Below are 27,467 nucleotides of genomic sequence, written 5' to 3' on the forward strand. Positions count from 1 at the left end.
TGGGTAAGTGTGCACATGAATTTTATGCCACCCTGCAATGTCTCTATTCTGCTTTGTGTGTTGGTGCATGCACACTCAGATGCCTTCTCTCTCATTTCCCCTGCTACCTTCTATATTGACTAGAGCAATTGCCACAGAGAGTTTTTGGGAGTAAGTGCTTATGATTGCACTTCTGCTATGATTTTCCATAGCTGGTAGTTCATCTCTCTGAAGAGTCTGGTATATAAAATATCTGTTCAAGAAATTCTCTAAGAATTATTCTCTTTCATATGGCAGCAGTCTCCCACTGCTGACAACATGAGTGCATCAGAGAAGATGACCTTTTGTAAAGCAGAGACTAATCTCAGCTGTTGAAAATGGGAGGAAATAAGTGTCTCTCTTTGAAAAGGCAATCTAAGGGCAGCTGGAGTTTGGGTATGTGGAAAGAACAGTTCATATTTACAGTCTCAGGCTTTTTCTTTTTCTCCCATTTTTCCTTGAGAAAAATAAATCTTTAGGTATGATGTAAGAACTATATCTAAATCTATCTAAATATAATTTTTAGGGTGTTTGAAGCAAATAGCAAATTTGTAGTGTTGCAGTTATTCTTCAAAGACCTTGCAGAGTGTAAGGGATGTTTGGGTAGGGTTCCACAAAGTGGCTTTTATGAGCCCAAGCATATTAGATTCTGGTTTAGAACTCGTAGCATAGTTGTTCTGCAGAAGTTAATATTTTTCATAGCTGAGATGGAAATCAAATACCTCCAATTAATGCAAAATTCAAATTAGTCCTGAACTGTGTGGTATCACAACTGGCATCTCAATAATGAACTTACCACAAGAGGAAGCGGGTTTGTCAATGTACCAACACAAAAAGCTTTGAGCATTCATCTAATCTCTTCTGGGATCATATTTATACATCTTGCTACTCTCTTGAAATACACCCCCAATGTTCTGAATGGCACAAGTATATCCAATGCTGCAAGCTGTGGAAGCGTGAGCCACAGAGTCTTTGTAGTTGATGTATTTCAAGGTGGATAACCTTAAAAATCAATAGTGTCTGCTACGCCACTCAGAATCATGATGGACTGCTCCTCACTGATCCTCTTGCTTAGACTTGGAATAACTGATGCTGTGCTGCTGCAGATCCTCAGCACCAGCCAAGGCAAGGGCTGGAGCATCCAGAAGCAGGGCTGCTCTTTTAAGCAAATCTCTGTCTATTCTTAGAATTTGTTATGTGAAGTGCTGCTGTTTGTTGGGGGGGGTTGGAGCTGTTTTGAGGTTTTTCCTTTTTTAAAACAGATTGCAAAAGTTCTAGAAGACAATGTACAATGGCAGGAAAGTAGTTTTCAAAGGCTCAAGTATTTACATTGCTTGTAAATACGGCATTTTCTCTTTAGGACAGAAGGCGCTTTCTGTTTGGGGTTGTAGTGCCCCAGTTACAAAAATAGAGACAGCTATTAGGAAAAAATTATTAAATAGATTATCTTAACTTTGTGGAAAGTTAACTTTTTGGGGCTGTCATCTACGAGAGGTGAAAAATGCGGTTTGTCTTCTCTACCAAAACAAAGTTCTCAAGTTGAAATAGATCATTTTTTAGACCAGTAACACCCCAAAAATTGTCTCATTAGAAAGAAAAAATGTTTGAATATCTAGAAGCACAAACCATAAATAGAAATTTATGGAGAGGAGGTGCCTGGGAGTTCTTGAAGATAGATTTCTTAAAAGGTCTGCATATAAGTATCTGGGTTTTCTAACAGTTCATTGGAAAACAAAAAAAGAATGTTATCTAAAATAAACTGACAAAAGCTGGGGAATAGACGGAGGAAGAGGAAGAGAATGAAGTATCAGATATGATGCTCTAGCTAGTAAAAAACAAGTACTTTCCTTGCTGACCCCACCTTATGCATATATTAAGAGAGCACAGAGATATTCTCTTTCTCTCTTTTTTTTGTAAAGAAGTAGCTTCTGCTGCCTCTGATCATATGCATAAAAAGACAGCATGTTACTCTTAGGCAGACTGAATCTAGTCATAGGGATAGAAAGCTTCTTTGAAGAAAAGCCTTAGAAAAATCCAGTTACAGAAATAGACTCCCACTGAGAGTTTACTGAGATTTTGCTGCTCTTCTGTGTATCAGTAATGAAGCAGACCATGGAGAGAAAGTAAATTGATGTTATGCCCAAGGTGTATGTGTTGGGGAAAGATCAGAGAAATTTTTGCTTGTCGTTGATGCTGAAAATAGATCTCTGAATGATACCTTTCTCCTTATGGACTGCCAATTTGGAGTTCTTCAGGGAGTTGTATTCACAGATGGAAAAGGGACAGGTGGTGAGAACAACAATGCTGGTTGCATGGTATAGTCCCTTAACCCTCATGTTATAACATGTTATATGTAAAATTATCAAATACTTGACTTTCATAGTGTTAATTACTTATGAGGACACCAATAGATGGTACTGCCTAGTGCTATAGGGATCCCTGCCTCTCTGATGTGCATTTCAGGATTCTTAGGCCAGGCACATGGTTGTTACCTTTCTCAGAGCCTGTGCCCTCTCTGCGGGTGAGGTTGGGACTCGGCTTCCTCCATGTGTCTGCTGCATTTATTTACCATGAGCTAGAGTCAGTGCTTGCAGACTTACAGTCTCTTGAAAGTAAAAAAAGAGTTAACTCTTGGTCAGGCTACTTAAATATTATCTGAGGTCTGTCGGATATATCTCTCTCTGCAATAAGTTGATGCCATGAGCTGAAATCTGTACTGTGCTGACCAGATATTGCTTGTTGCCTGCAGTGGTAGTTTGGTTTCCTGAAGCACATGAGTTCAGTGAGTGGTGTCTGGGGTATGATGCTGGAGTGGTCAGTTTGTCTGTCTGATTGGCACTAGGAATTGGTAGCTGTGATTCATTGTGGACTCCAGGCATTGGGTGGAAATTGCAAAGTATGTTTTGGTTCTGACTGTGTACAGCATCAGCCACCTTTCAGTGTTTAGTAATGTTAATTTAAAATCTTTATGCTTTTAAACTGTTGCCTATTTCATGGATATGTGATGTTGGATAACTTTCATCCATTCTATTTTCTGCTTGAAAACTCAAGATCTTTCCCTCCAGCCACAAGAATTTTTTCTTCTAGGTACAATAAATAGGCTTTGTCATAACACACAGAAGAAAGTAAAGTATTTTAGTAATTCCACATAAATATCTTTTATTGATATCTTTTTTGTTTGTTTGTGCCCTGGAACATTTTGATGTGATTTCACATAGTTTATCCAAATAGCAAATATTGAGTTGTTATGGGTGCCTTAGGAAGGGAGACTCATCTCAGAAACATGCTTAACATGTTAGACCCCCAAATAAAAATGTGTGTCCTCTTTTTAAAAAGGCTGACAGACTCTAATTGTTGTGGTTTATGTTATGAGTAGGTCACTACTATTATTTTTCCCTTCCAAAATTGAAGGATGAAAAATTCAAGCACAGATGACAAAGGTTTTATTATCAGGTTGTTTTTCTTTCCTATATGGGATATGATTAAATGTGTGCTGTCAAAAAGAGGCCTCTTTAAAGCCTGATACTATTGATTACTATTTGAGACCTGCCAGCAGCATTATTACTTAATGCATACAAAAATCTAATAGAAAATTATTAAGTTGGTGTTTTAGTTCCTCTAGTGAGAACGTTTCAGATATTCATCTCATATCGTTGCACAAATTGCTTGGCTCAAGTAGATGCCACAAAATCATGTTTTAATGATTTTTTTCCTTTTTCCATCTTTTTTTTTTTTTTTTCACAGTCACATGACACAATCAGCCACATTTGAAGACCCTCGAATAGAGAGCTGCCAAATAACCCCTCCAACCCCTCGGAAAGTGGAAATGAGGAGGGATCCTGTGCTAGGATTTGGGTTTGTGGCTGGTAGTGAAAAGCCAGTTGTTGTACGCTCAGTAACACCAGGTATGTTTTCTCCATCTGACCCCAGAAGAAAACTTTGATTTAGCCTACTAAGATGAAATGCAGCTACAAATTTGAGACTTGTTGAAATATTCAGGCAGGCAAAGTAATCACAAATACTAGATATGATTTCTAGCCTTGTCTTGCCCAGTGGTTTCCTTCCTCACACTCATTTTTGAACATTACATAAATGTATTGGCAAAAAGCCAGTTTGGAGTTATTACTTAGAGCCATTACTATTGTTTGCCTGAAAAAAGTTAACCCATTTCATTAAAGGAAAGAAAGTCTTCTCCCTGGTATCTTTATATTGGTTTGCTGTCACCTTCATTACCATTGAATCAGCATTTTCAAGAGGTATGTTGAGTTCTGAAATAAAAACTTGCATATTTCTCATTCACACCATCACCTTCCCAAAGAAAGCTAGGTTTATAAAAACAATATATCTTTCTGAAAAAGAGGATGCTATTGCTGGCTTTTGTTTAATGAAGGCATCTGTACAACTATATGGTTAAAAGCCGGGTCAAAAGATATCCCTAAACATCTTATCTACAGTGAAAATTAGTGAGGTTTTTGGATATTTTGAAGTTTTAAGAGATCAGACCTGGGATAATCCGTTTCCCAAATAGCAGGCTCCTGCTCTCTATGCTTAAAAGTTCAGCTGTTATGTAAAATTGCAGCCAAGGGCAGGGATTTGACTTTGCTCTTGTTCGATATGTTCTCCAGAACCCCCACAGAGAGCAGAGGAGAGGCAAAATCGACTTTATGAAATTCTGATGTCATTTACCAACGTGTGTGCATTGATTATGTTTGTATTGCTTTCACATGAAGTGAGCAGTGTAACTAATATTTGAACAGGATCCAGATAGCTCATTTCTTTCAATTTGGCATTATTAATGTAGTTTTATGTTAAAATTTGGAAAATGTGTTTACTTTGTTCTGTTCAAGTGAATAGGAGGAAATATGAGCTCAGGACAACATTCTCCTACATGGATTTGTATCCATTTATGGGATATGGAAGTGGAGTAAAGTTTTAAAAGCAAGCAGAGTAAAAGATCAGCATTAGCTCAGCTGTTGAATGAATTGGTTTTGATGCTGAAACATTTTCTTTTAAGACTTTATCTTCATAGTGGTAATATTATTTGTTTTTTTATGTATCATCATTGCAGACTGTAAAGACAAAGACTACAGAGGATATATCTTTACACTAGGAACTGTGATGTCACATCATCTTCTGGGCATGTAATTGTGCTGAGAAACAAAGTAATATGTGCATCTTATAAAATACAATGCACTCAATGTGCAATTCAGTAGTGCCAGTATCCAAACCACATAGAGATATACAAGACTGATTGTCTATTCACACTAATGCTAAATATTCATGTCTAACTGAAAGTAGCAATGCTTTTGGATGTACCCGTGTTCATCAAGTGGTAGGAATCCAGCAGAAAAGAGATTCAAGCAGCAGGGTATAAAAACTTTCTGTCTCCAATTGAAGAAAACAGGTTTGTTTTGCCTAGAACAGAAAAGTCATAGAAGAGACCTGTGAATGACATTCAAATGTGTAAGTGATGTTTCATAGGAAAGAGGAATAAGATGTTCTCTGGTGTTACTTTGCCTGGGACAGGAAACAATGTATTCCAATCAGGAAGATCTAATATATTTACCATGGGAACAATCTTCCTGTTATTAACAGTAGTTAAACAGGATCATTTGTTTACAAGAAAAGAAATCCTTCTCAGGGTGGTCTTACAAAACATCAGACAAACATTGATCAAGAATGATTAAAATATGGTTGATCACACCTTAAAGGATGCATTAGTCCATGGCTTATGGGTCCTTTTGGCCCTTCAGAAAACTGAGCCCTTTGTTTAGGTGGTTAGATACAGGTAGAACTTGAGAAACTTCAGTAGAAGCTGCTAAACCACTAGCTTGCAAGATTTTTCTGGTGAGGGAGTACTGGTAACATCAGAAATAGTTAAAAAAATAGCTAAAGAAAAAGAAAACACCTGTAGAATATGAACAACAGTGTCTGTGTGTTTACAATGGTCTGCTAACCTGTGCTCTTTTTGTTTTTTCTGTCTTCATTTGTCTGCAGGCGGCCCCTCTGAAGGAAAGCTTATTCCAGGGGATCAGATCATAATGATTAATGATGAGCCAGTCAGCACTGCTCCAAGGGAGAGAGTCATCGACCTTGTCAGGTAGTTGATGTCCTGTCACTTAAACTACAAACCCAGTGACTTATTGCCTTGTGCAGTCAGTCAGTAGGACAGCAAGTCTTGCCTTCTCATGGGTGAGAAAAGAGAAAATAATTTTGCTTTTGTTATAATGAAGAATTATGAATTATTTTAGTATTTAAATGAAGTGTCTTCTTAAAATGCTGAAAAAGTATAGAAACATCCAGGAGCAGCTCCAAAGTACTTGGGTATCAAAAGAGGAATAGTATTCTCCTGGTATTCATTTTTGGTATGGTTTATTGAAAAGATTATTCCTGAAGCATGAGAGCTCCACTCACTGTTGCATTACTGTTCATTTTTCACATGAAGAAATTTAAGTCAGGTTTTTCTTATGTGAAAAATAAAGAAAATATGGTAGGGTGATTTTTGAGAGTGAATGAATGAATGTAAATATGCAGAGAAGCTCAAAAAAGTGTTTAGGTGGAATGCAGACAGGTGAGTTTGTGTGAAAGAAGCAAGCAGGAAAGAGAGAAGAAGACAGAAAACCAGACAAAAAAAGTGGCTGGAAAGGAGAAATGTCAGTATTTGTAATGGGATGTAGAAGGAAAGGAAGAACAGTGACTGAAAAATGCTAAGGATATAGAAAAAGATGTATTGCAATTCATATAATAGATTTTGCTTTTGGAGTAACAAGGCATGTTGCTGCACTGCACAGAAAAATGGCAAGTAAGTAAAAAAATAAACTTAATAATTAATAATTTAAATTCCAGTAGCCTGGTTGCTGTACACCAGTTTTTGTTTCTGTATTCTCCTTCCCATTGGTTAAAACTCTGAATTGATGGATCTTGTTGATTCCTGAGAGATGCTCAGGTTTTAATGGTACAGGTACCTCTTCTCAAAACTTACAGCTATCAGTGTTTTCACTGTTACCTGTATAATTTTGAAAAGTCACATTTGTTTACAGAAATCCGGCCAGGAAGTGCTACAGCAGTTGTACTCCTCCTGCAAATAGCTGCTCATTTCCTGGGGATTTAGTTGAAAGAAAACTTCCAGAAATAGTATAAAAATGCCAGCAATGCTGACAGTCTTCATCTGTGTTAGGTGGGATTAAACAAAATATATTTTCAGATTTTTTTCAAAAAAGTGTTAACCTGCAAGTCAACTAACAAACAAAATTTGCTATGAGCTTCTTGTTATGAGTAAACTCCATAAACTGTTCTGTCTTGTGGTCTCTCTTGACTACTGGTATAAGCCTCAAAAACAGGTCTTATACTAATTTTTGAGGTCTTTGTTTCTCAATAAAGCAGTAATATTATCTTCTTCATTCTTTCCCTGATTCTTTGATATTAAGTAAAGTTAGGTTTGCTATCTCATTTTCTGCTTCTAGCAATATGTAATAATAACAGTAAAAAAAATAGGCTGATTAGACCTGAGTCAAACAGAATTTATTGTATAGTTGATTCTCTGTCTGCCTTCAAATGAGAAACTCAATTAGAATGTCACCCTTCCCAATTACATTGACTATATAAGTAATGTCAAATTAAGTGTTGTTTCATTCCAAGGAAAGCTTTAGGTGATATTTTTCTTACACTGTATTTCTAGCTCTGCTCTCAAAACCTGTATGCTATTGGGATTTTGACAGAGACTCGTTCTTTGATGAAATTTTGAGTGAAATATATTGGGGTTGTATGTTACAGCATTTGAAAATAAGAGCTTTCTTTTCATACCAGTGGGCACGCCTGGAATGATTAGACACTGTCAATGTGCAGTCCTGACACCACAGCATAAGCAATTATTTACATCAATGAAATAATGAATCTCTTCTGAATAATTGAAGGTTTTCATATGGACTAGTTACATCTGCAACTTTTCAATGCATCTGCATTTTTCAATGTGCATGAGAGAAGTTCTGAATCTTGTTTTCCTGCAGGTAGCAGCATCTCAGTAGTCAGCAGTGAGGGTGTTTTAAATGCATAGGTTACTCACTGACCATAATCACAAAATCATAGAAGAACTGAGAGGAGATTTCTGGAGGTTATACAGTTTAACCTCTTGCTCCAGGCCAGGTAGTGTCAAAGTTAGATGTGGCTGCTCAGCACTTGCCTAATCAATCTTTAATATCTCCAAATACGGCAATTTTACAACCACACTGCGTAGGTGCTTCAGCTCTCAACAAGTGGCCTTTCAAAAAGATGAGCCAACTTTATCAGCCTTAAATGCATCCCATCTAGGCCCATGGACTTGTGAGTGTCACTCTTACCTAAGCAATCCCTAATTCAGCCTTTGTCTGCCTCCGTTCCCTAAACTCTGTTACTGAGCTCAGGGACCAGGGTGGCAGACCTTGCCACTAAAGGCCAAAGCCAAGAAAGCATCAAACATCTGAGCTTGTACAGTATCCTTCATCAGATTACCCACTCAGTTTAGCAGTAAGTTTGTATTTCCTTGGTTTTCACTGTTATTTTAGTTGTAGAGACCCTTCTTGTTATTCTTCATCTATTCTGGATAAGTTTCAGTGCCATCTGAGCTTTGCAAACCCCATCCCTGCCTGGCCAGGCACAGCTTCTCTGTTTCTCCTGGGTAACCTGTCTCCATTTCCATCTCTGATCTCTTTCCATTTTGCACTGGGTCTTGGAGGCACGCTGGTGTCCTGCTTTGCCTGCCTGCTTCCTTGCAGATTGGGATAACCATTCTGGCACCTGGAGGAGGCTCTCTGTGGAGATCACCCAGCTCTGCTGAGCTCTGGCCTCAGAGCTGCATCCCAAAAGATCCTGCTTGCCAGTGCCCTGAACAAGCTGCACTCTGATTTTAGACTGGCCTCTTCTTCCTCTTTTTCTTCAGGATCTTAAACTGTACTATTTTGTGGTCACTGCAACACATTAATGAGAAATTGATATTTCAACTTTTTTTTTTCCTGTGGTCTCTTGTTGATTTGGTATAACAGGGTATATTTTATATTCATGTGCAATTCAGTGGCTATTTTTATGCAGTTTTCCCTCAAAGCTTTTTGTAAAGTCAACAAGCAATTTGTCATTATAACTGCAGAGAGTGTAGAAAAAATTAATCTACTTTCAAAATACTGATATAAAGATCATAACATGTCAAATAGAAAAAAAAACCCAAATTGCATAAGAAAAGAAAACAGCAGATTTCACAACCAGGTGAACATCAAACTTCACCAGGATTAGGAAAGCCCAAAACTTCCAAGTGAAGTGTACATAAATGTTAGATGTTAAGTCAGCCTTGAATGTTAAACTGAGTTTTTAATGAAACACAATATTTAATTGTTTTCCAAGAAAAAATTGTCAGAACATTAACTTATGAAAAGACTTATGAGCTTGAAGGAAAAGAAAATGGAAGAGGTGGTTTCTGCTTTCTTAAAAAAGTCTATCTTAAAAAACAATTCAAAACATCCACCAAAAAGGGTAACTGAAAAATGTCAATTAAATCTTTTTTTGTTAGGAAAAAGCACATCCCTAACCAATAAATCAGCTTTATTTCTAAATTTCACACAAAATAAATCAGAGTAATTTCTTTTAGATAATATTATTTTCTTCAGCCCTTTTCCTATCAGCTCCAAATTCATTGACTAATTGTTACTCCTACATGATTAGAAATAGATAGACTGCTTTTTCAAGATACTCCCTTTTGTATAATGGTTTTACGACAGGAAAATTCAAGAAATAAAATGCAATGCATATTATAGAAATTTTCCTATTGGCTTTTTATTGCATTTTAATATTTTAATTGTGTGTGGGCTTTTTAAACATTCATTACTGGAAATAATCTTCCTTAAGTAGAAAACTGTTATAGCCACTTCTGCTGACTCCAGGGGATACTGAGAAGGAACCTGGTGAGAGATTTTGGTTTGTTTTTTAGGAACTGAGGGACACTCTTGTATCCTAGGAAGTCTAAGGTCTTGAGATTATCAGGAACATTCATTATAAATATCCCCTGTAGGTTATTCTGATCCACTGAATTCTTTTGTCTCTGCTTTATTGGCAACACTTAATTAGTGTTCAAGTCGTCCTTTGAAAGCCAGGGTGGCAGAAATATGAATCAAGTATGGTTTGCAGACAAATTTGCACTCATTATTTCTGGGTGCTTTTCAATGGCTTTTGCACCATATTATGTTCTCCTGAGCTATTTCCAGCACAAACTCAGAAGTCGTGTTTATGGATTCCCTTGCAATGAGAGGTCAGTTTTCTGCAAGTCACTTGTGGCTGTGGTCAAGATTAATTCCATTCAAGACAGACAGTTACAGAACTTCAAAAAAGAGGAAGAAACAAGATCACTTTTCTAAATGTAAGCTTCGAGTCAAGGCAAGTAGCAAGCGAACGGAATACAAAGGATGTATTTGAAGTGCAGCCAGTTCAAAATATATCAGCAGCTATTTATTTTGGGTTTATTTTGCTGCTGATTCTGTGAAAACTTTTCACACATACTTAACAATAAGTACTTTGATATAACATTAAAGTCATGGCAAAATGGAGCAATTTTTTCCTTATGTGAAAGGGAGCAACAATGCAACACTGACATATTAGAAGGTATACTAATGGTATAAATTAATTGGTTGCTCAGAACTTTATGTATCTCATTATCATTGGTTAATGTTACATTTGTATCTGTTTGAGAATCAGTTTAACCAACCCTTTTTTTGAAATGTAGAAAAACATCTAACAGGTAATTTGCCTTATTAGCTGTTCATAGGCAGCTCCTATAACATGATTGACTTGTTTTTCTTAGATTGCATAGAGTAGGCATTATTCTACAAGGATCCCAAGTTATGTAAACTGTCTTTTTATTTAGCAAGGTATTTTACTGAAATTTTACGTGACACACAAGTGTACTGCTTACACAGTGAGTAGTGGCATGGTAGTGGTACTTTGTACACACTTTAATTAAAACAGTTATCCAGTCAGCCATCCAGGAGAAATTGGCATCTGAAGAGGGTAATCCATCTGAAATACTTGTTTTGGAAAAATTAGCCTGTTGCAGAAAGCTTTATTATACACTGTCTAAAGAAGAAGAACAGAAAAGTATTTTTAAGTAGAAGCATGACTTCTAGGTTGCTAAATTAGGCTAGATTAGTCCATTCCTTGCAACTGGAACAGCAGTAAATCAGTATTCAGTATCCTCTGGAATTCCACTAAAAGATTAAAATTGCAAAGCGAGAAATGAAAAAGGTGAAATTCATTTAGAGCTTTTATTTCTTGTTGGCTCTATTTTCTGTTTAAGAGAAATGACTCAAAAACCTCTCTGAAATAACTCCCTGGCAAGTTAATGTCGCAGCAAATTTTCATCAAGATGATCTAGAGGATTCTTTCAATTCTTCAGTAGAATTTATGGTTTAATTGTGTATTGCCATAAGACTGGAGAGAAGGAACCTTCCAGGATTTTAGGCTGTGTGTTGCATTTTAAGTGCTAACATGAATTTAATCTATACTGACCCTCCTCACCATCACTGTGAAATGAATGAGGATTCTGTCACTCCCATTTGACTCTGTGTATGTCAGGAAACCACTTTTCCTACTCTATCCTCAGAGCTAAATGTGAAAGGGAGCTCAGTGACAGGGCCTGTCATCATCGTCATCTCACAGCAGCTGAAAATGCCACTTTTCAAATGTTTCTGGATGTAGTTTAGACAGTTTCTTATACTGGATAAAGAAATTTTGGTGGACTTACTATTAAAGATATTCTTTCTTCATCAGCATCATAGAGAAAAAAATCAAGCATATTAAGCTATTATCTGTGATATTGCTTAGCAACCATGAACTTTGAAAACTGCTTTTTCTGAAAAACCAGTCATGCAGACATTTTAATTTGAAGGTACTCCATTATACTCCCAGTTCAGGGTATAAACCCGGAGGCTGTACCCACTTTGTGTCAGGCCCTGATTGATGAATTGCTAGTGTTTTAGGTTTTAAACACATAATAGTGAACAAAGGGACAAAATGTTGGACCAAGTGATCTGTAAGAGTTTTACAAGTGCTATGAATGGAGATAAGCCTTCTGCCAGAGCATTTAATTAGCTACATCTGATCAGCTAGCCCATGCAGGGAGCTCAGAGTCAGGATATTAGAAGTCAGTTCCTCTCTGTCTTGAAGGTGTTGTTAGATATGTATCTTCTATCTTCTGAGGTGTTTCTGCAACGTAATACAGAGATAACTGGATCATAGTTCAAATTAGCTCTGAATCTGTGAGAGCACACATTTAATATTGTTTATCTTGTTTTCATGGTTTTTGTGGTGTTTCTTGTTCTTGAGCTAATATATTGAAGACTATTTCAGATTTCTCCAGATTTTAATTACTAATCTGCAATAACATTTCAGAAATGCCTGCCTACCTTTTCAAAGGCCTATAAGGGCTGAAAGCTGTACAAAGATATTACTTGTTATTGTTAAAATCAATACCAACTATGGACGTTGTTCACTTTTAAATTCATCATATGTCTGAAAGATATTCAGTGTCATATCCTTGCTTATTCTTAGCAGAAAGTTAACTGACATGGTTTAGAAATGTTTGGCCTTGATAGTTCAGATGTTCTGAATGCTGAGATCTCAATTTGTTGTGTAAACTTAATTTCATTTTTGTGTTAACCATGCTGAATGGCCCTCAGAGTTAGCAAGTGTAGGCCCTTTTTGATATTTCAAGACTTGATTTCCGGCCTCTGAAGTGTTGTGTCATCATCTCACTCTGCTCTCTAGAAAAAGGAATCACCCGTGATGAATTTCAGGTCAGCTGCTCCTTAACAAGTTGCTTTATGGAATGTGAGGGTATGAATGGAAATGTGGAACAGCTGTACACAAGTAACTGTACTGATTGGTTCTTCAGATGTAAACCAGCAAATGTTGCTCTCATTAGCTTGTTCTGACGAGCTTTTTGCTTCTCATCCAACTAAACAAAAGTGTTGGCTTGTCCAAATGGGAGATTTGCTCTAAAGCCAGATGCACTGATGTGAATGTTTCAGAGTAATTGTTTCCATGTAAAGTCATTCAAATGAACACCCAGCTTTGAGTTTATTATGAATTAATGCTTCCACGTGATTAATTACCTTTATATTGCATGCTCTGCAATAGATGTTTATCCTTCTTTGCACTGATTATTCAAGCCCCATGCACCAAAGGATTATATGTGCTTGTAATATGTAGCAGGAGGTAGCTAAAAATCTCCCATCTTGTGTTTGGGGTAGGGAGGGTTGGAGGGTAGGTGTCAAACTACCACAATTGCAAGGTTTCTCTTTTCCAGCTGCATTATATGTCTCTTTTGAAATGACATTTCCAAATCCTCAAAGACAATGTTGGGCAAGCCAGCTCTTTACATTGTGCTATTTGTACTTTAATGTTCTGTGGATGCCTTGAAGACATTACAACAGGACACCTAGACTTCCACAGGTGTATTCACTGTGAAATTTAATCAGCAGAAAGTAGAAGTCGGGGAGAAACACAAGCCAGAGACAGTTTCAGGAGCTGTTTGGGAAACATCAGTTTCTGGGACTGGGGAAGCAGTATAGGCTGACAGGAGAGGATTGTGCCATGCACCTGGGGCTGCCAGCATGGGGAGGCTGTGAAGTAGGAAGATGACAGAGATGCCTTCCCCACTGTATGCGCAGAACTCACAAAGTAACTCTGTCCTTACAGAAGTGTCTGTTTGCCCTCACTGGGAATTTTATAACTCCCTTATCCTGCCAGTCGGTTGCTGACTAATTCAGCACATACACATCAGCTAATGAAGCTCTTGTAAGGGCAAAACATAGCCATTTCTGAGAAGACATGATGGTTGTGGGCCTGTGACGCTTTGGGAAGGCTTTCACAATGTGGCTTTTTCCCAGTAGTGGCATCAGCATTCCCTTTTGTCCTGAGCCAGTGCTAGCTGTATGAATCACAGAAATTAACTGGTTTTCATCTGCTGCCTAAATAGCTTCAGGATGACAGAGAAGTAGTTGTTTAAAATGGTGGAATGTAGATTGCATTGTCAATAAAGTGGCTTGTAGTTTCTCTGAATTACACCAAAAAGCTGTACTTTGATAGAAAGATGGTAAAGGTGATGTCAAGAGCTGAGAAGCAGACATGATATTTTTTATGGTTTTGTAAGTTGACCCTTGGAGACTTCTGTCAGCTACAGGTACGTAGTATGAGGGAAAAGCATTTATATTGCCTCTTTATAAGGATTGCTGTTTTGAAGGTGGCAGTTTTACATGCATCAGTGTTCATAGGAGATAAAAGGCAATTTAAACTGTTGTGAGAGAAGGGTGAAAGAAGACCAGTTTGTAATGTCTTGTATATTTCCACTAATTTGAAGTGTCTTTAGTTTACAGGCTTTTCCCCCTGTCAAGGTGGAAGCAGCACTCCCTAGGGTGGGAAGGATATAAGGAGAGTGACTGTAAATGAGTAAAACCCTACTCAGAGAAAAATGTCATGGAGAGGTGTTGGTACTCCATGATCCATTGCTGTAACAGTGTAATTTTAATGAACTGTGTAATGGAAGCTGACTCGGGAGTGCCTGAGATCAAGATCTTTCTCTGGCTCTGTCACGTGCTGATGCTGTGTCTTCCTAATTCTCAGTTAGTTTTTACTTTCACAATTCAGTTTATTTTCTAGATGACATTTAGTCTATAAAGTAAAATAAAATGAAGAATGGTGCTTCCTGAAGCTGTGTGTGTCTGTAAGGTGGCTGTCCCTCAGGACATTAGGGTCCACTTTCAGTGGCTACCTCTACACTTCCATTTCATATTCCTTCTCTCATGGCAATGTTGCCTTTCAATCTGCCAAAAACATGTTAGGGATGTCAGTGCTTGAAACCTACAACCTGTAGTTCATCTAAAAAGTTGGAAAAGCACAAAAAATAGTGGAAATTAGAAAGTACCTAAGTCAATACTTAATAGTTAAACTAGATTGGAAGGGGTAAAGAGACAAAAACGGGTTTGATATTGTACCAGGGGAGGATGAGATTCAATATGAGAATAAAGTTCTTCACCCAAAGTGTGGCTGGGCACTGGAACAGGCTCCCCAGGGAAATGGCCTCAGCACTGACCCTGGCTTGAAGAAGTGTTTGGACAACACTTGCAGGCATGGGGTGTGACTCATGGGGTGTTCCTGTGCACAGCCAGGAGTTGGACTTCAGTGGTCCTTGTGGATCACTTCCACCGCAGGCAAGTCTATGTTTTTATGATTCTCTGAATCCAAGTCTGATAAAACTCTCTGTGACTTTTTCTGATTGAGAAATGTCTAGATTTAATTGTTTTGTAAAATAATTGGATCTGGCTTTCAGTGCAATTGACTTTGATTTTCTTTTTTTGTGTGTGTGTGTTTGCAAGACCTGATTTTTGGGGGTTTTTGAAGCTTTAAAAAAAATCTGATCAAAGGGCTTAAGACTGTCACTAACAAGTCCATTCTCTTTCCTATTTCCCTCCAATAAAAATAATTTTGTGATTCACAGTCTGTCTTAGCAGTTGATAGATTAATGTAGTTGGAATAGAAATGTTGCGAGGACTTCTGTTTTGGTTGATGGAGTAGAAAAGTTTGAATGCAGAATTAGATCATATAATTTAGTGGTAGTGTAGCCAACAAGGACTTCAAAATTGCCAAGAGATTGAGTACATACTTCTAACTCTACCTGATATGCCCAAACAGGAGGTTAGTTAAAAAGGGAAGAGAACAGTTTTACATATTTTGGCTCACTAGTCCCCAAAGTGAGATTCTTCAGTTAAATATTAGCACTGATTGAGATGACTGGGTCACAGTGGGCTGCCAAGGGAGAAAAACAGTTTCTCATTAATCTGAGACAAAAAGTAGTAGAAGCTAGTAGAAAATAAATATTGTGAAAAATAATTTTGAAAACATTGAATGCTTCAAAAGGCAGCTTAATATGTTAGATTTCTCTGGGATTTATTAGTCAGCTTTCCTTGATTTCTGATTTGACAATTGATCATCTGTAATTTGTTACAGGCAACACATGAGAAGCAGTGTAAGAGATGTATTTTAGCTACTACTTTAGCTTTTTGGGCTTTTTTTTCCCATAGACATAATTTTTTGTTTGACTTTTTGCTTGACTTTTAACAACTAAGTCTTCACAAACCTCCTGAAAGCAGCAACAGGAAGAGGAGAAAGACAAATGATGTATTTCAAAGCAGGTGACTTCCAAATGATGTTGGTATTAGTCTTTGGCTTCGTTTGAGAAATAAAGAAGCTGGTTCTGAGAAACCAAGAAGTTAGAATATCAAACTAGAGACTGCAAATAGAAAAGGAGAGACTGCAGAGATAAAACCAGATTGCCATCAGCCTACATTTCCCCAAAGGCATATTTCTTACATATTATGTGCTGAAATGTTAATTGTTCTTTTAGCTCCTATTCCTCTTCATGCAGACGAAAGCTTCATATATTTTACTTACTGCACAAGGGAAAATCCCTGCAGTCCACTGTCTATATTGTTAAATAAAGTAATTCAGTTTGATTGGAGGTTTAGTTAAAACCACATTTGTTCAGCTTATGAATCAAACAAGATTCCAGGGGAGGCAAAGGTCTTGTCATCTTGTATCATGGAACTTACCCATTTTATGATCACTTCAGCTTTTCAGCAGGACTGTTACTCAGAAAGCACTGTGTGGAAAAGGCAGTTATTTTGTAGAAGAAATTGGTTGCTACAGCAGTTGAAAATCCTTTAGGTCATCTGTATTTCATAAACACCATAGGAATAATGAGGTTTAGTCTTACACTGAAATTTTCATTCCATACTTCATCTTTTCTGCTCAATATTATTTTCTGTGTGTCATTAAAGTGTGCCAGAGTCTTAAAAGGAAAATACCATCTGCCTGAGTTTATCAAGGGAAATAGCAAAAACTCTTCATGTTGGAAGACAGCAAAAAATTAAAACAATTAATTCAGTTAGTAATCCATATTCTTTTTTATTTTCATCTTGTGTTATTCTCCTTACTGCTCAATTTTACATGGAAGTTACACTTTTGTGACCAGAAATCCCCTTTTGTTCTGCATTTCATATGACATTCTATTTGTGTTCAAAGTCTTTAATTAAATATTAGGACAACTGCGTTAGTAAAGATACTTCTTCCTTTTCCCCTTAAAAATTATTGAATCAATTTCTTAGTGTTCTACACCAATTACAGTCATGTTTCAGTGTCCAGCAGATGGCTTGAGTTCATCAATAATTCACTGAAACTGCCATGGGTTTAAGGAAGGAGCTGTACCACACTGACATATAAGAGAAAAATAAAATTCAGCACATTCTTTAGCAACAATGTTTTTTTGGACAAAGAGGAAATTGCATAATTTATGCTCCCAGATATATAGACTGAGGATACAGTTTGCTAATGCAAGACTTAGGATTGTTTATTGGACAAATAACATGCCATAAGCATGCAGTTTATATTCTACATTTGTATGCAGGCGTTTGCACATGTTTGTATGTATGTGTGGAGAGGGAAGAATATGATTCATAAAACTCTATTATAATGGATTTGGGATTTATGCGTTACTTAGAAACAAGATCCTGAGGTTCTGCAGCTCATGTTACCCAAAATCTTGTCTTGACATTTTACATGGTTTGTCATGACCATTTTACATGGTTTGTACAGCCAAGCTGTTATGAGTTGCTTAGGCAGTTTTAAAATATTTATTTGAAACATTTCCTTTATCTGTACTGAAAAGTTATAAATACAAGGTGCAAATTCTACCATGCCATTGTGATTCTCTCTAGTAGAAAAAAATCATGTTTAATTTCTTTTTTGCAAGAAAAATACATGTTAAAATGGGGAAAGATGTGAACAGAGGGGATTTTTATAACACCTATCATTTTATGAGTATCACTGGTTTTATGGGGTTCATAGGGTATACAGGTTTACCTGTGGGGAGAGAGAGAGAGAGATACTGCATGCATTTTGCCAAAGATACACAGTACACTTAAATTGATCCCCCTGGAGATTGTCTCACCTACAGAAGAAGCTGTTATCATGAGAATTTTTTAAGTAAGGCAGCAACAGCTGGAACTCCATTTCCTGTGAGATACTGAGGAGTTCAGGAGGGCAGAGCTGGAGATCATGGCAAAGCTGGTACTTAAGGATGATAAAATAAGCACGTCATAGAGCAGTTTGTATTGGAATGGACCTTAAAGATCATCTAGTTCCAACCTCCCTGCAATGGGCATCTTCCATTAGATCAGGTTGCTCAGAGCCCCTTCCAGCCTAAACTTCTCCGGGTAACTTGTTCTAGTGCCTTACCACCCCAACAGTAAATTTCTTCCTTGTATTCTAAACATATCTTAGTTTATCTTAGTTTAAAAACTCTTGTCCTATTGCAGCATTGGCCCAGCTAAATAGCTGGTCCCCATCTTTCTAAGAGGCCTTCTTTAATTTACTGGAAGGTGCTGTAGGGTGTTCCTGGAGCTTTCTCTTTTCCAGGCTGAAGAATCCAAATTCTCTCATTCTGTCTTAATAGTAGAGGTGCTCCAGGACTCTGATAATTTTTGTGACTCTCTCTGAACTTGGGTCTTCACACCTCTAGCTGATGGAACCACCATTATGTGGCAATAGCTGGTGAAGTTCCAGAAGTTCAGAAATTTAGGGAAAGGAGCTTTGAAAGTTGTGTGCTGGCATTACAAGGGAGGTGCTGTTTTTCAGTGTAGTGTGTTGAATATGGCCTCTGGTAGTAAAAACTGTTTCAGAAGAAGGCTGGCCAAGGTGAAGTGCAGAGTGTCTGTTGCTCAGAGCAAGTGGATTAAAGCTGGTATCGAGACCATCCCTCTCTAGATCCCCTTGGCTAACATAATGAAGCTCAGCCTAGGGTTAAACTACAGAGACTGTTAAGATACAGCAGTTCATGCCTCAGCTTGCCATGGCATTAAATAATTCATTGAATCTGACCTTTCAGAGCAGTACATTGCAGCTAATAGAATGAATATAAAATGGATATAAAAAGAATAAGAATATCAAGTGAGAGTAGGGAGGCAATATAAATTTTATATATAACCATAGAAGGTCTACAGTGCTGTCTGTTCCTGAAAGTGTGCTGGTTATTGGATATAGTTTGGGAAGACCAGCAAAAATTAACCACAAGTTTCCCCTTTTATGAGATTCATAAGAAACTCAGCCTAGTTAGATTGCTGCAGGACAGATCAATACAGGTTTACCTGACCAAGGACAAATTGGGATAGCAGGTATCTTTTCACCTTGATAAAAGAAGTCCAGTCTAGTCCTAAGAAATCACATTATGAGAGGTAAGAGATGGAGAGAACTGTGGTCATTCCTCATAATTTCAGATCTTTAAATTATAAACTTTTATCTGTTTGGAAAGATGTGCTATAACTCTAGCATAACATAAGGCCTTTACAAAACATCTACCAGCAACACTTAACCAGGAAGTTTTTGCTTGGACCAAGTCAGATATAAGTTGTGTGTTGGTCCTGGATCTGTGAGTAGAAAGACTGCTCTGTCTGATACCTGAATCTGGACTTTGAGGAGTTGAGTAAGATGTACTTAACTCCTTTGGGACTATCAGTCCTTTTTGGGAAGATGTGAGTTTTCCAGGAAGGAGGAAAAAGGAGTAGCTCTCTCTTACAGTAGTAAATTTCTGCTCTTGGGCTCTTGTTCACTGTCACCCATGCCTGTGTTCTGCCTACCTGCACTTAGTGCTGCACAGAGCTTTTCAAAGGCTTGCCCACAAGGCTCAGGATGTCTCCTGACTTGCAGCCTCACCAGATACTGATGCTACACAGAACATGACTTTTTTTTCAAAATTATTTTTCACTTTCTTTCTTTTATTTGATTGGTGGTTTTGTTTGTTTTTTTTGTTTTTTGAGGTGTGTATTATTTCACTGGAGCTCATGACCTGTTTTTTTCAGTGGAAGTCAAATGCAGAATGAAACAGAGTTACTTTTCTGTTACATACACAGTTTACAGTCTATTTCAGTACTATTTCTTTTTTTCTGAACTGAAATTCTCTTTTGATAAGTATAGCTCTGAATGTCAGAAACAGTAGGAAGAAGTAATAATTTCATTTGGTTGTACTGTGGTCAAAAATATGGCATGATTGCCTTAATCTGATAGGATTTACTGATCTAAAACTTATTTTTTATTTAAGCAACAGTTTTTTTACTAATTCCTTGATTAGAAAGATGATGTTTTATCAAAGGGCAATGTGCAGTAACTTCTTTGAATAGCTATGTACTGTATATTTTATAAATATTTTCATATTCTACTCTTCAATATATTCCACAGAAAATATAGGCTATTGACTAAATACTAAACTTGAGGAAAATATTCTAATATTTGCTTGTGTAAGTATTTGATAGATGCTTTTGAACAGTTAAATTGTTTCAAGAAAAGAATATTTGGATTTTTAATTGTATGTCTTCACAGTATTCTCCTCATGATGGATTACCAACATCTCCATGAGAATTTTTTTTAGCTGCTGCTTTAGAATAATTATAGTACTTTTGTATGTATGTCATTAACAATGAGGAGAAAGAAATGCTCTTATCAAGGCTGTTCATTTAGATATCTAATACATGAGGAAGGTTACCATGAATTTCCCAGTAGGTGCTTATAGTGCACCACCAATGGACTATTTTGTTATTTCAAAGAAGGTAATATTATTATAAACATGGACTTTTATGACTAGCTTAATTTATAAAGACAAACATCAGTGGCTCTTCCATCAAAAATACATTTTTTAAGATAATTGTTTAGCAATACTCTTGTAAATGGAGCAATAAACCACAGCATTTTATAATTATTAAGCATAATACAGAGAAAGTAATAGTGTTGTTTCAATCTATCCTGCCAGTGCCAGATCTATTGAAACTCCTGGGTGTTTAACAGTCAAGTGCAAATAAAGCAATTCTACAACTTTGTAAATTAACTATTTTTTGTTTACCAAAGATGCATGGTGGATTTGTTTTTGCAGGCACAGAGAGTAATGCTTGGGCTTTTTGTTTAAGGACAGCTCTAAACATGATGAATATTTTGTATGTTGATGTGTCCATAAATATATATGCTAAAATACATACTGCCTACTTCTAGAAATGCTTCTAGTTTGCTTTCTGACAAGAAGTCCCTACTTTCTCAAGGCTTTGTTAATGGAAAATTTGACAAAGGTGTTTTAAAAGTGGCAGAAAAGGTGTTGCTTTGCTGCCTGTTGTGCTTTTTTGTGTAATTTTCCTGGGATGGAACAATGGAGCAATGTTCATCCTCCAGGAACATGACTGACCCAAAGCCTTTTGAAGATGATGGAAGTCTTTTGGTGGATTTCAGTGGAGTTTGAATCAGACTGTTTAATTATTATCCCATTAATTGCTTGTAGTGGTTCTCCTTGTAGCCTCCTAATTTTACGATACAGCTGACAAATGGTAGAATAACAGGATTTAATAAAATGTTTCCCTATTTGATCTAGGGTAGTTCAAAGAATATGCCATTCCCAGTGATAACCCATGCCAGCCTCTGCAGGTCCCTTTCCCATCACCCTCCCTTCTCTGAAACTCTGTGCTTAGTAAGGCACCGTTCATTATTTTTCAGAAAACACAACATGAAAATTTGATATTTCAAGTAGACCAGACCCGTTCTTAAGGTAATGCTATATGTTGCCAAACAAAACCATAGAGGGAGAAACACTGGAAGAGTTTTTAGAGAATGAGGTTTTATGACAGTAGAAATGACAACAAATGGCAGTCGTAAATAAATCATAGAATGGCCTGGGTTGGAAGGGACCTCAAAGATAATCCAGTTCCAACTCCCTGCCATGGACAGGTCCATCTTTCCACTAGACAGAGGTTGCTCAGAGCTCCATCCAACCTGGTCTTGAACACTTCCAGGGATGGGACATCTACAGATTTCCTGCACAACCTATTCCAGTGCCTCAGCACCCTCAGGGTAAATAATTTCTTCCTAATATCTGGCTTAAAGCTACTCTCAGCCACTGCCCCTTGTCCTGTCACTACATGCCTCTCTCCATCTTTCTTGTAGGCTTCCCACAGGTCTTGGAAGGCCACAATCAGGTCATCCCAAAACCTTCTCTCCAGGCTGAACAATTCCAATTCTTTAAGCCTTTCCCCACAGGAGAGGTGCTCCATCTCTCTGATCATCTTGGTGGCCTCCTCTGGACTTGCTCTAACAGGTCCGTGTCCTTATAGTGCTTGGGTTCCCAGAGCTGGATGCAGCTGTTCATTAGAGCAGAGGAGCAGAATCTCCTCCCTCACCCTGCTGGCCACGCTGCTTTTGGTGCAGCCCAGGCCACATTTGGCCTTCTGGACTACAAGTGCAGGTCAAATCCAGCCTCTCATCTATAGCCCCCAGGTCCTTCTCAGAAGGGCTGCCTTTGATCTGTTCATTCCTCAACCTGTAAAGGAAAACATATAGAGGTTTAAAATGCTTGTGTTTGTTCTATCCCTCAGTACAATGGTCTGTGTACTGACTTTCCTACCGTTTTTTCACTGCATCACTTTAAGTTTGAAGTGATTTCACATCAACCTCTCTGGGGCAGGGTGCAGGGGCTCAGGGGCAGCACCTGAGAGCTATCATAGTTTGCAATAACACCCTTTAACATCACTTGCTAGCTACAACAGAAAAAAGCTAGTGGATTTTTTATGTAGGAGCTGAAAAAAAAGCAGGTATTTTGAAGCAGGCACTTTCTCTGTTTCTTTCATGAGTCCAAATTGTTAGGTACTTCATTATGAGTTATGGTATTCAGGTGAATGGACGAAAGTCCCAGTGTTGTTTCAGTGGAAAAGAATGGTCTTCTTGACTGCAGAAAGTACAAAATCATGAGCTCAGAAAGACCAAGAATGCAAGAACAGAAGATAGAAGTTTATCATAGCTGGCATCATGGCTTTGAAGTCACAGTAGGCTTTGATACACCATTATTTAATGTATGAGTTTGACAGCACTGAGATAAATTTTCTGATATAAATCAGTGCATCTTCTTTTCACTGAGGCTGTTTTACTATCAAAAGAGATTAGAGGGGGAGAAAAGGGTGATTGTGCCTTTGCCACATGCCTCCTAATTTTGTCTTCATCCTCTTCCTCACAAATGTTATGTGCAGTTTGACCATTTATCTGATGGATTGTAATAACCACCTTTATCTGCATTATCACTACCATCTTCTCTGTAATAATGGAAAATTTTTGAAATAAAATTTAATTGTTTTTCATGTTTCTGCTTTTATTTTCCTTAAGTTAGTTGGTTTAATTTTCCAGGTATCAGTACAGTGCTAAAGATGAAAATAAAAAGCAGGCTGAATCAGAAATGCCTCAGTTTCAAATTCTGGCCTATTAAATTAAAACTTCAATAAGTAAAACAAAATATGTTGTTAATTGATAACACCCTTCTTTATAGCACATATTGTCAAGTGGTTTGCAGTGAACTCATTTTATTTCCTGAACTAAGCATTTTGTGCAGAGAAAGTTCATTCTATTCAGAACTTACATTCCATATAACAAATACATTGGTGTGATTGCTGAAGATCAGGAGAACTTTGATGAGTAGCAAATGTCAACAAAAAATGTCAATACTGTCTGTACTGGATAAACTCTGAATGTGAACATTATTACAAGCTTTATGAAAAAGTTAATCACTTGGAAGAGTAAAACAACCATTTAGGAACCACCAAGCCCAAAGAGATCTGACATCCTTTATGGCTGCATGTTGTATTTGACAGACCTGGCTCCAGTTTCAGAGAAATATCAGAGAGACCACACAATGACTTGTGTACAGAATATTCTTCCTTGGGGAATATCTGTTTCTACAACCCTTTTAATTAGAAAAAGCATAAGCACTTTTTTTCCTCCCTTGATTTTTACTGCACTTTCCACAACAGTTGTGAATTTTTTTTAAAAAGCAGCACGGTAAAAACCTAGAGGTTCTGTAGGTTCTTCCCTTCAGTCATCATTGCCTGCACACATAATCAAAGACCTTAATGAATATGTAAAATATGGCTTTTTTTCAAGTGGAAACTCTAGAGTAATCATTGTCCTTCCATTTCCCTTGGAATGGGAATGACTGTGTGTGGATCTCACTGTGGATCTCACCCTTACTCTGCAAAGAGAAAAGACTTACATTTCCAGAGTAGTATAATTTTCCAAATGACTTCTTAATAATGGGTAGATGGAGAGGCATTAAATGGCATGTGAAGCAGCCTAGGACACAGGAAGAAAAGACTGCAGCTTGGAGAGAAGTCATCCCTTCTTCCCATGCTCCCATAGTGAGCTCAGGGAGGCAGCTCAGGGAGGGTGACTTTGCTTTCACTGCAGGAGTGAGATAAAAGGAGTGGCAGGTCTAAGGTCATGTCACACAGCTGTGTGATCCATAAGCATCTCCAGTGGCTGGCTTGGAGTAACCAATGACTTTGTTGTGCAGGCTGTTGCAATACACAGAGCCTTTGGGACACCTGGAATTCTTTGCCCAAGCACAGAACAGAAAGAGGCCTTTAAGCTCATGGAAGGCACTGCTTTGATGTACGAGGTGGCAGCAGCACTGTGAGGGAAGTACAAAGTCACCACCACATGTTCCAGAATGCTGAGGTGTGTCAGGCTGACTGAATAGGTCAATGATACTGGCAGCAGCAGCATGCAGAACAGCAAAGCAAAAGTTGAATATTTGGTCTCAATGAATGGTTGAATCAAAGAAGTAGGAGAGTGGATTGTGGGTTGTTTATAATTATCTTTAAAAATGTGTATAGTATGTCCTCCAAATAGTGAATTTACAGATATTGAAGAGCAAAGATCCCCTTCACAGGTGACCTTCCTAAACTTTCCTTTTGGAGTTCAGGTCTTTAGAAAAGCCATGGGGAAGGTATAACCTTTGAACAATTCTTTGGAAGCTGCAGCTGGGGAGAGAGTAGAGGGAGGAAAATAAACAAAATAAACCCTCTCAAACCTCTCTGATCTGCCTCCTCTACTTTTTGTTTTAATGAATAGCTTTAAGAGTGTGATTCTATAAACATGCTTCTCTCCCCTTTCTCTTTTCCTTATATGCTTTTGTGGCTGTTGATCCTTTAGATAAAGAGCTTTTGCCCTGAGATTATCTTTTAGTTAGGATAGGAAAGAATTAGGGAATGAAAAGTATATTGAAAATAAAAAAAGACAACAAAAGAAAAAATTTAAGAAAGGATTTGCAAGGTTTAAAAGATTTCTAGCAGATGGATTATTTTTTGTAGAATAACAGATTAGTAAATTTGAACTATTTTTCATTATTTTTATTCTTCACTTGCCGTGTGTGACATAAGGAATTAGTGACATGCATGTGGGCAGTTTGGTGTCTAGTTAGGGTTGCAGGTGATAAAAACACATCATCAGTGTCCTGTGACCTCCCTGTTTAGATCTTGCTCTTGCTCTCATCCTCTTTTTTTGCTGACTTAAAGGCTAAAATTATGCCTGAGAACTCATAACTGTTCTCCTCGCTTGCATATATGCAAAAAACTACTGACTTGTAGATGTAAAGAATCTGCCAGCCAAGACTCATAATTTGGCACTCTGGCATTAGCAGTAAATGTAATTTTGAAATAGTGATTCAATTTGCCTTTTAAAAATCACATTTTCAGTCTAATTAGACTCAAAAAAATTACTTTGTGACTACATAATTAAGAATATTATGTCCATTGGAACATAGAGATACAGTGATTTCTGTCAGACTCAATTTTGACAAGTCTATTTTTAATCTTCAGGTTTGACCTATTGCCCTTAAAGAACATATATCCTTCCATGCTAAATCCACTCCTGTGTCCCCTTTGAGAACTGAATTTTAATGCACGTCCTTGGATCAAGGAATTTATTCTCGCACAGATAGATTGTTGTCAGTGTGTACAAGTGAAGCAGATTTTTGAAGTGCTTTTTTTTGTGCTTATCTCATGATTGCAGCTGAAGTGAGGGATATTTGTGATGCCTAAAGTTCATGAACTAGCTTTAAATGAAAGTCATCAACATACTATGGATGAAACAGAAAGTACAAGCTGTTAAAGAGGAAAATAGGATGTTCATCCAGGAGAAGAAATCTGCAGACCCCAAAGGTTGTTCTTTATAGTACTTATTCTGTAGGAAGGGCACTTTCATGCTGCATACTTCTAAAACTTGGTTGTTTACATGGCTAATACAGGATGCATTTTTATGCAGCATACCATGAATTGGCTCAGACTACAAGAGCAAGCCCTGCAGTATCCAAAGGCCAGGTAGACTCAAGGTGCCTAAAAGCTTGTGTGCAGCCCACAGAGCCTGTTGTTCTGTTTGTGTGTTTGACATGCCAGGGTAATTTCTGAACAACAAAACTTTTCCCACACCTGATTGAAAATTCACCTTTATGATCTCCAACTCTTTAAAACCAGGCCTTTAGCCCAACTAGCTGCCTGTAACCTTGCTGAGGATGCTGAGGATGGGAGAAGCTATTTGCAGCTGTCCCTCTGATTTCAGAAAGCATCTAGAGAAGTGCTTTGAGCTGTGGTACCTCATGCCCTGAGCCAGCTTGAGGTGAATCTGTTTGGATGGGTGCGGGGGGCGGCTGGTCGTGCTGGCTGGGCCAACAGAGCCCCTCGGGTGCCATCCCTGACCCGGGCTCATTCGCAGCCCACAGTGAGTGCCGTGCTCCGTCCCAGAGCCCGCGGCAGCGAGCGCCCGGGCGATGCTCCGGGCGGCAGCCAGAGGCAGCAGCGGCGTGAGCCCTCGCCCCTTCGCTGCCATGGCTGCTGCTTGGACACGGCTCACGGTTCTGTTTTGTGCCAAGTAATCGCTTGGCTCGGCAGAGCAGCCGTGCCGGGAGCGGGGCCGTGCCGGGACGGGCTGTGTCGGTCCCCGGCGCCGCCGCTCTCAGCCCTCGGTGCAGGGCGGCGGCTCGGGCACTCCTGCGGGCTGCAGCAGCAGCGCCCTGTCAGCCACACGCCGAGTAAATACATGCACACCAAATAAATTACGTACGAAATACCTATGAAATCAATTCAGCAAGTCACATCGAGTGACTTCTTCTTTATCCCCTACACCAGTACGCGTCTTCCCTCCTACCACCTTCTGGCTGCAGCTCTGTGCTGAGTTACGTAATCACCTCCCCCGTGAACCGCTTCCCCCTTGCTGTTTTCCTGAAGAGCAGAGTTGTTTCACTGTCCTTTCCTTCAGCCCTGGCTGTTACCCGCAGCTCCTAAGGAGCGGGAGAGGACAGGCATAAATGGTTAATTTTCAGGGGGTTTTTTTTGGGTTTTTATTTCCTGCGGCGCAGAGCGCAGCGACGCTGCGAAGGCGGAGGGCTGGGGCACGGATGGCTCCCGTGTGAATCGTGTCCCCAAGCGAACTTGAATCTGCCGGGTGCGGGTACCAAACATCGGCTTGGCTCGGCAGGCGGGGGCGGTTTTAGAACCGATACTGGAGAGACTCGCATCGTGTTTTTACTGCTG

At 38.4% G+C, this 27,467-nt stretch overlaps 1 protein-coding gene across 6 annotated transcripts in view; it reads left to right on the forward strand.

Annotated features, from left to right (window-relative positions):
• FRMPD4 (FERM and PDZ domain containing 4) overlaps nucleotides 1–27,467 on the forward strand; it is a 292,904-nt gene that overhangs the window by 223,567 nt on the left and 41,870 nt on the right. For all 6 annotated transcript variants that reach the window (XM_077781595.1, XM_077781599.1, XM_077781600.1 and 3 more), the window contains 2 exons: nucleotides 3,763–3,923; nucleotides 6,016–6,118. In XM_077781595.1, coding sequence (XP_077637721.1) covers nucleotides 3,763–3,923; nucleotides 6,016–6,118 — 264 coding nt within the window. The remainder of the gene's footprint in view (nucleotides 1–3,762; nucleotides 3,924–6,015; nucleotides 6,119–27,467) is intronic.

Source organism: Lonchura striata, chromosome 2 (genome assembly GCF_046129695.1).
Source record: "Lonchura striata isolate bLonStr1 chromosome 2, bLonStr1.mat, whole genome shotgun sequence".
Lineage (NCBI taxonomy): Eukaryota > Metazoa > Chordata > Aves > Passeriformes > Estrildidae > Lonchura > Lonchura striata.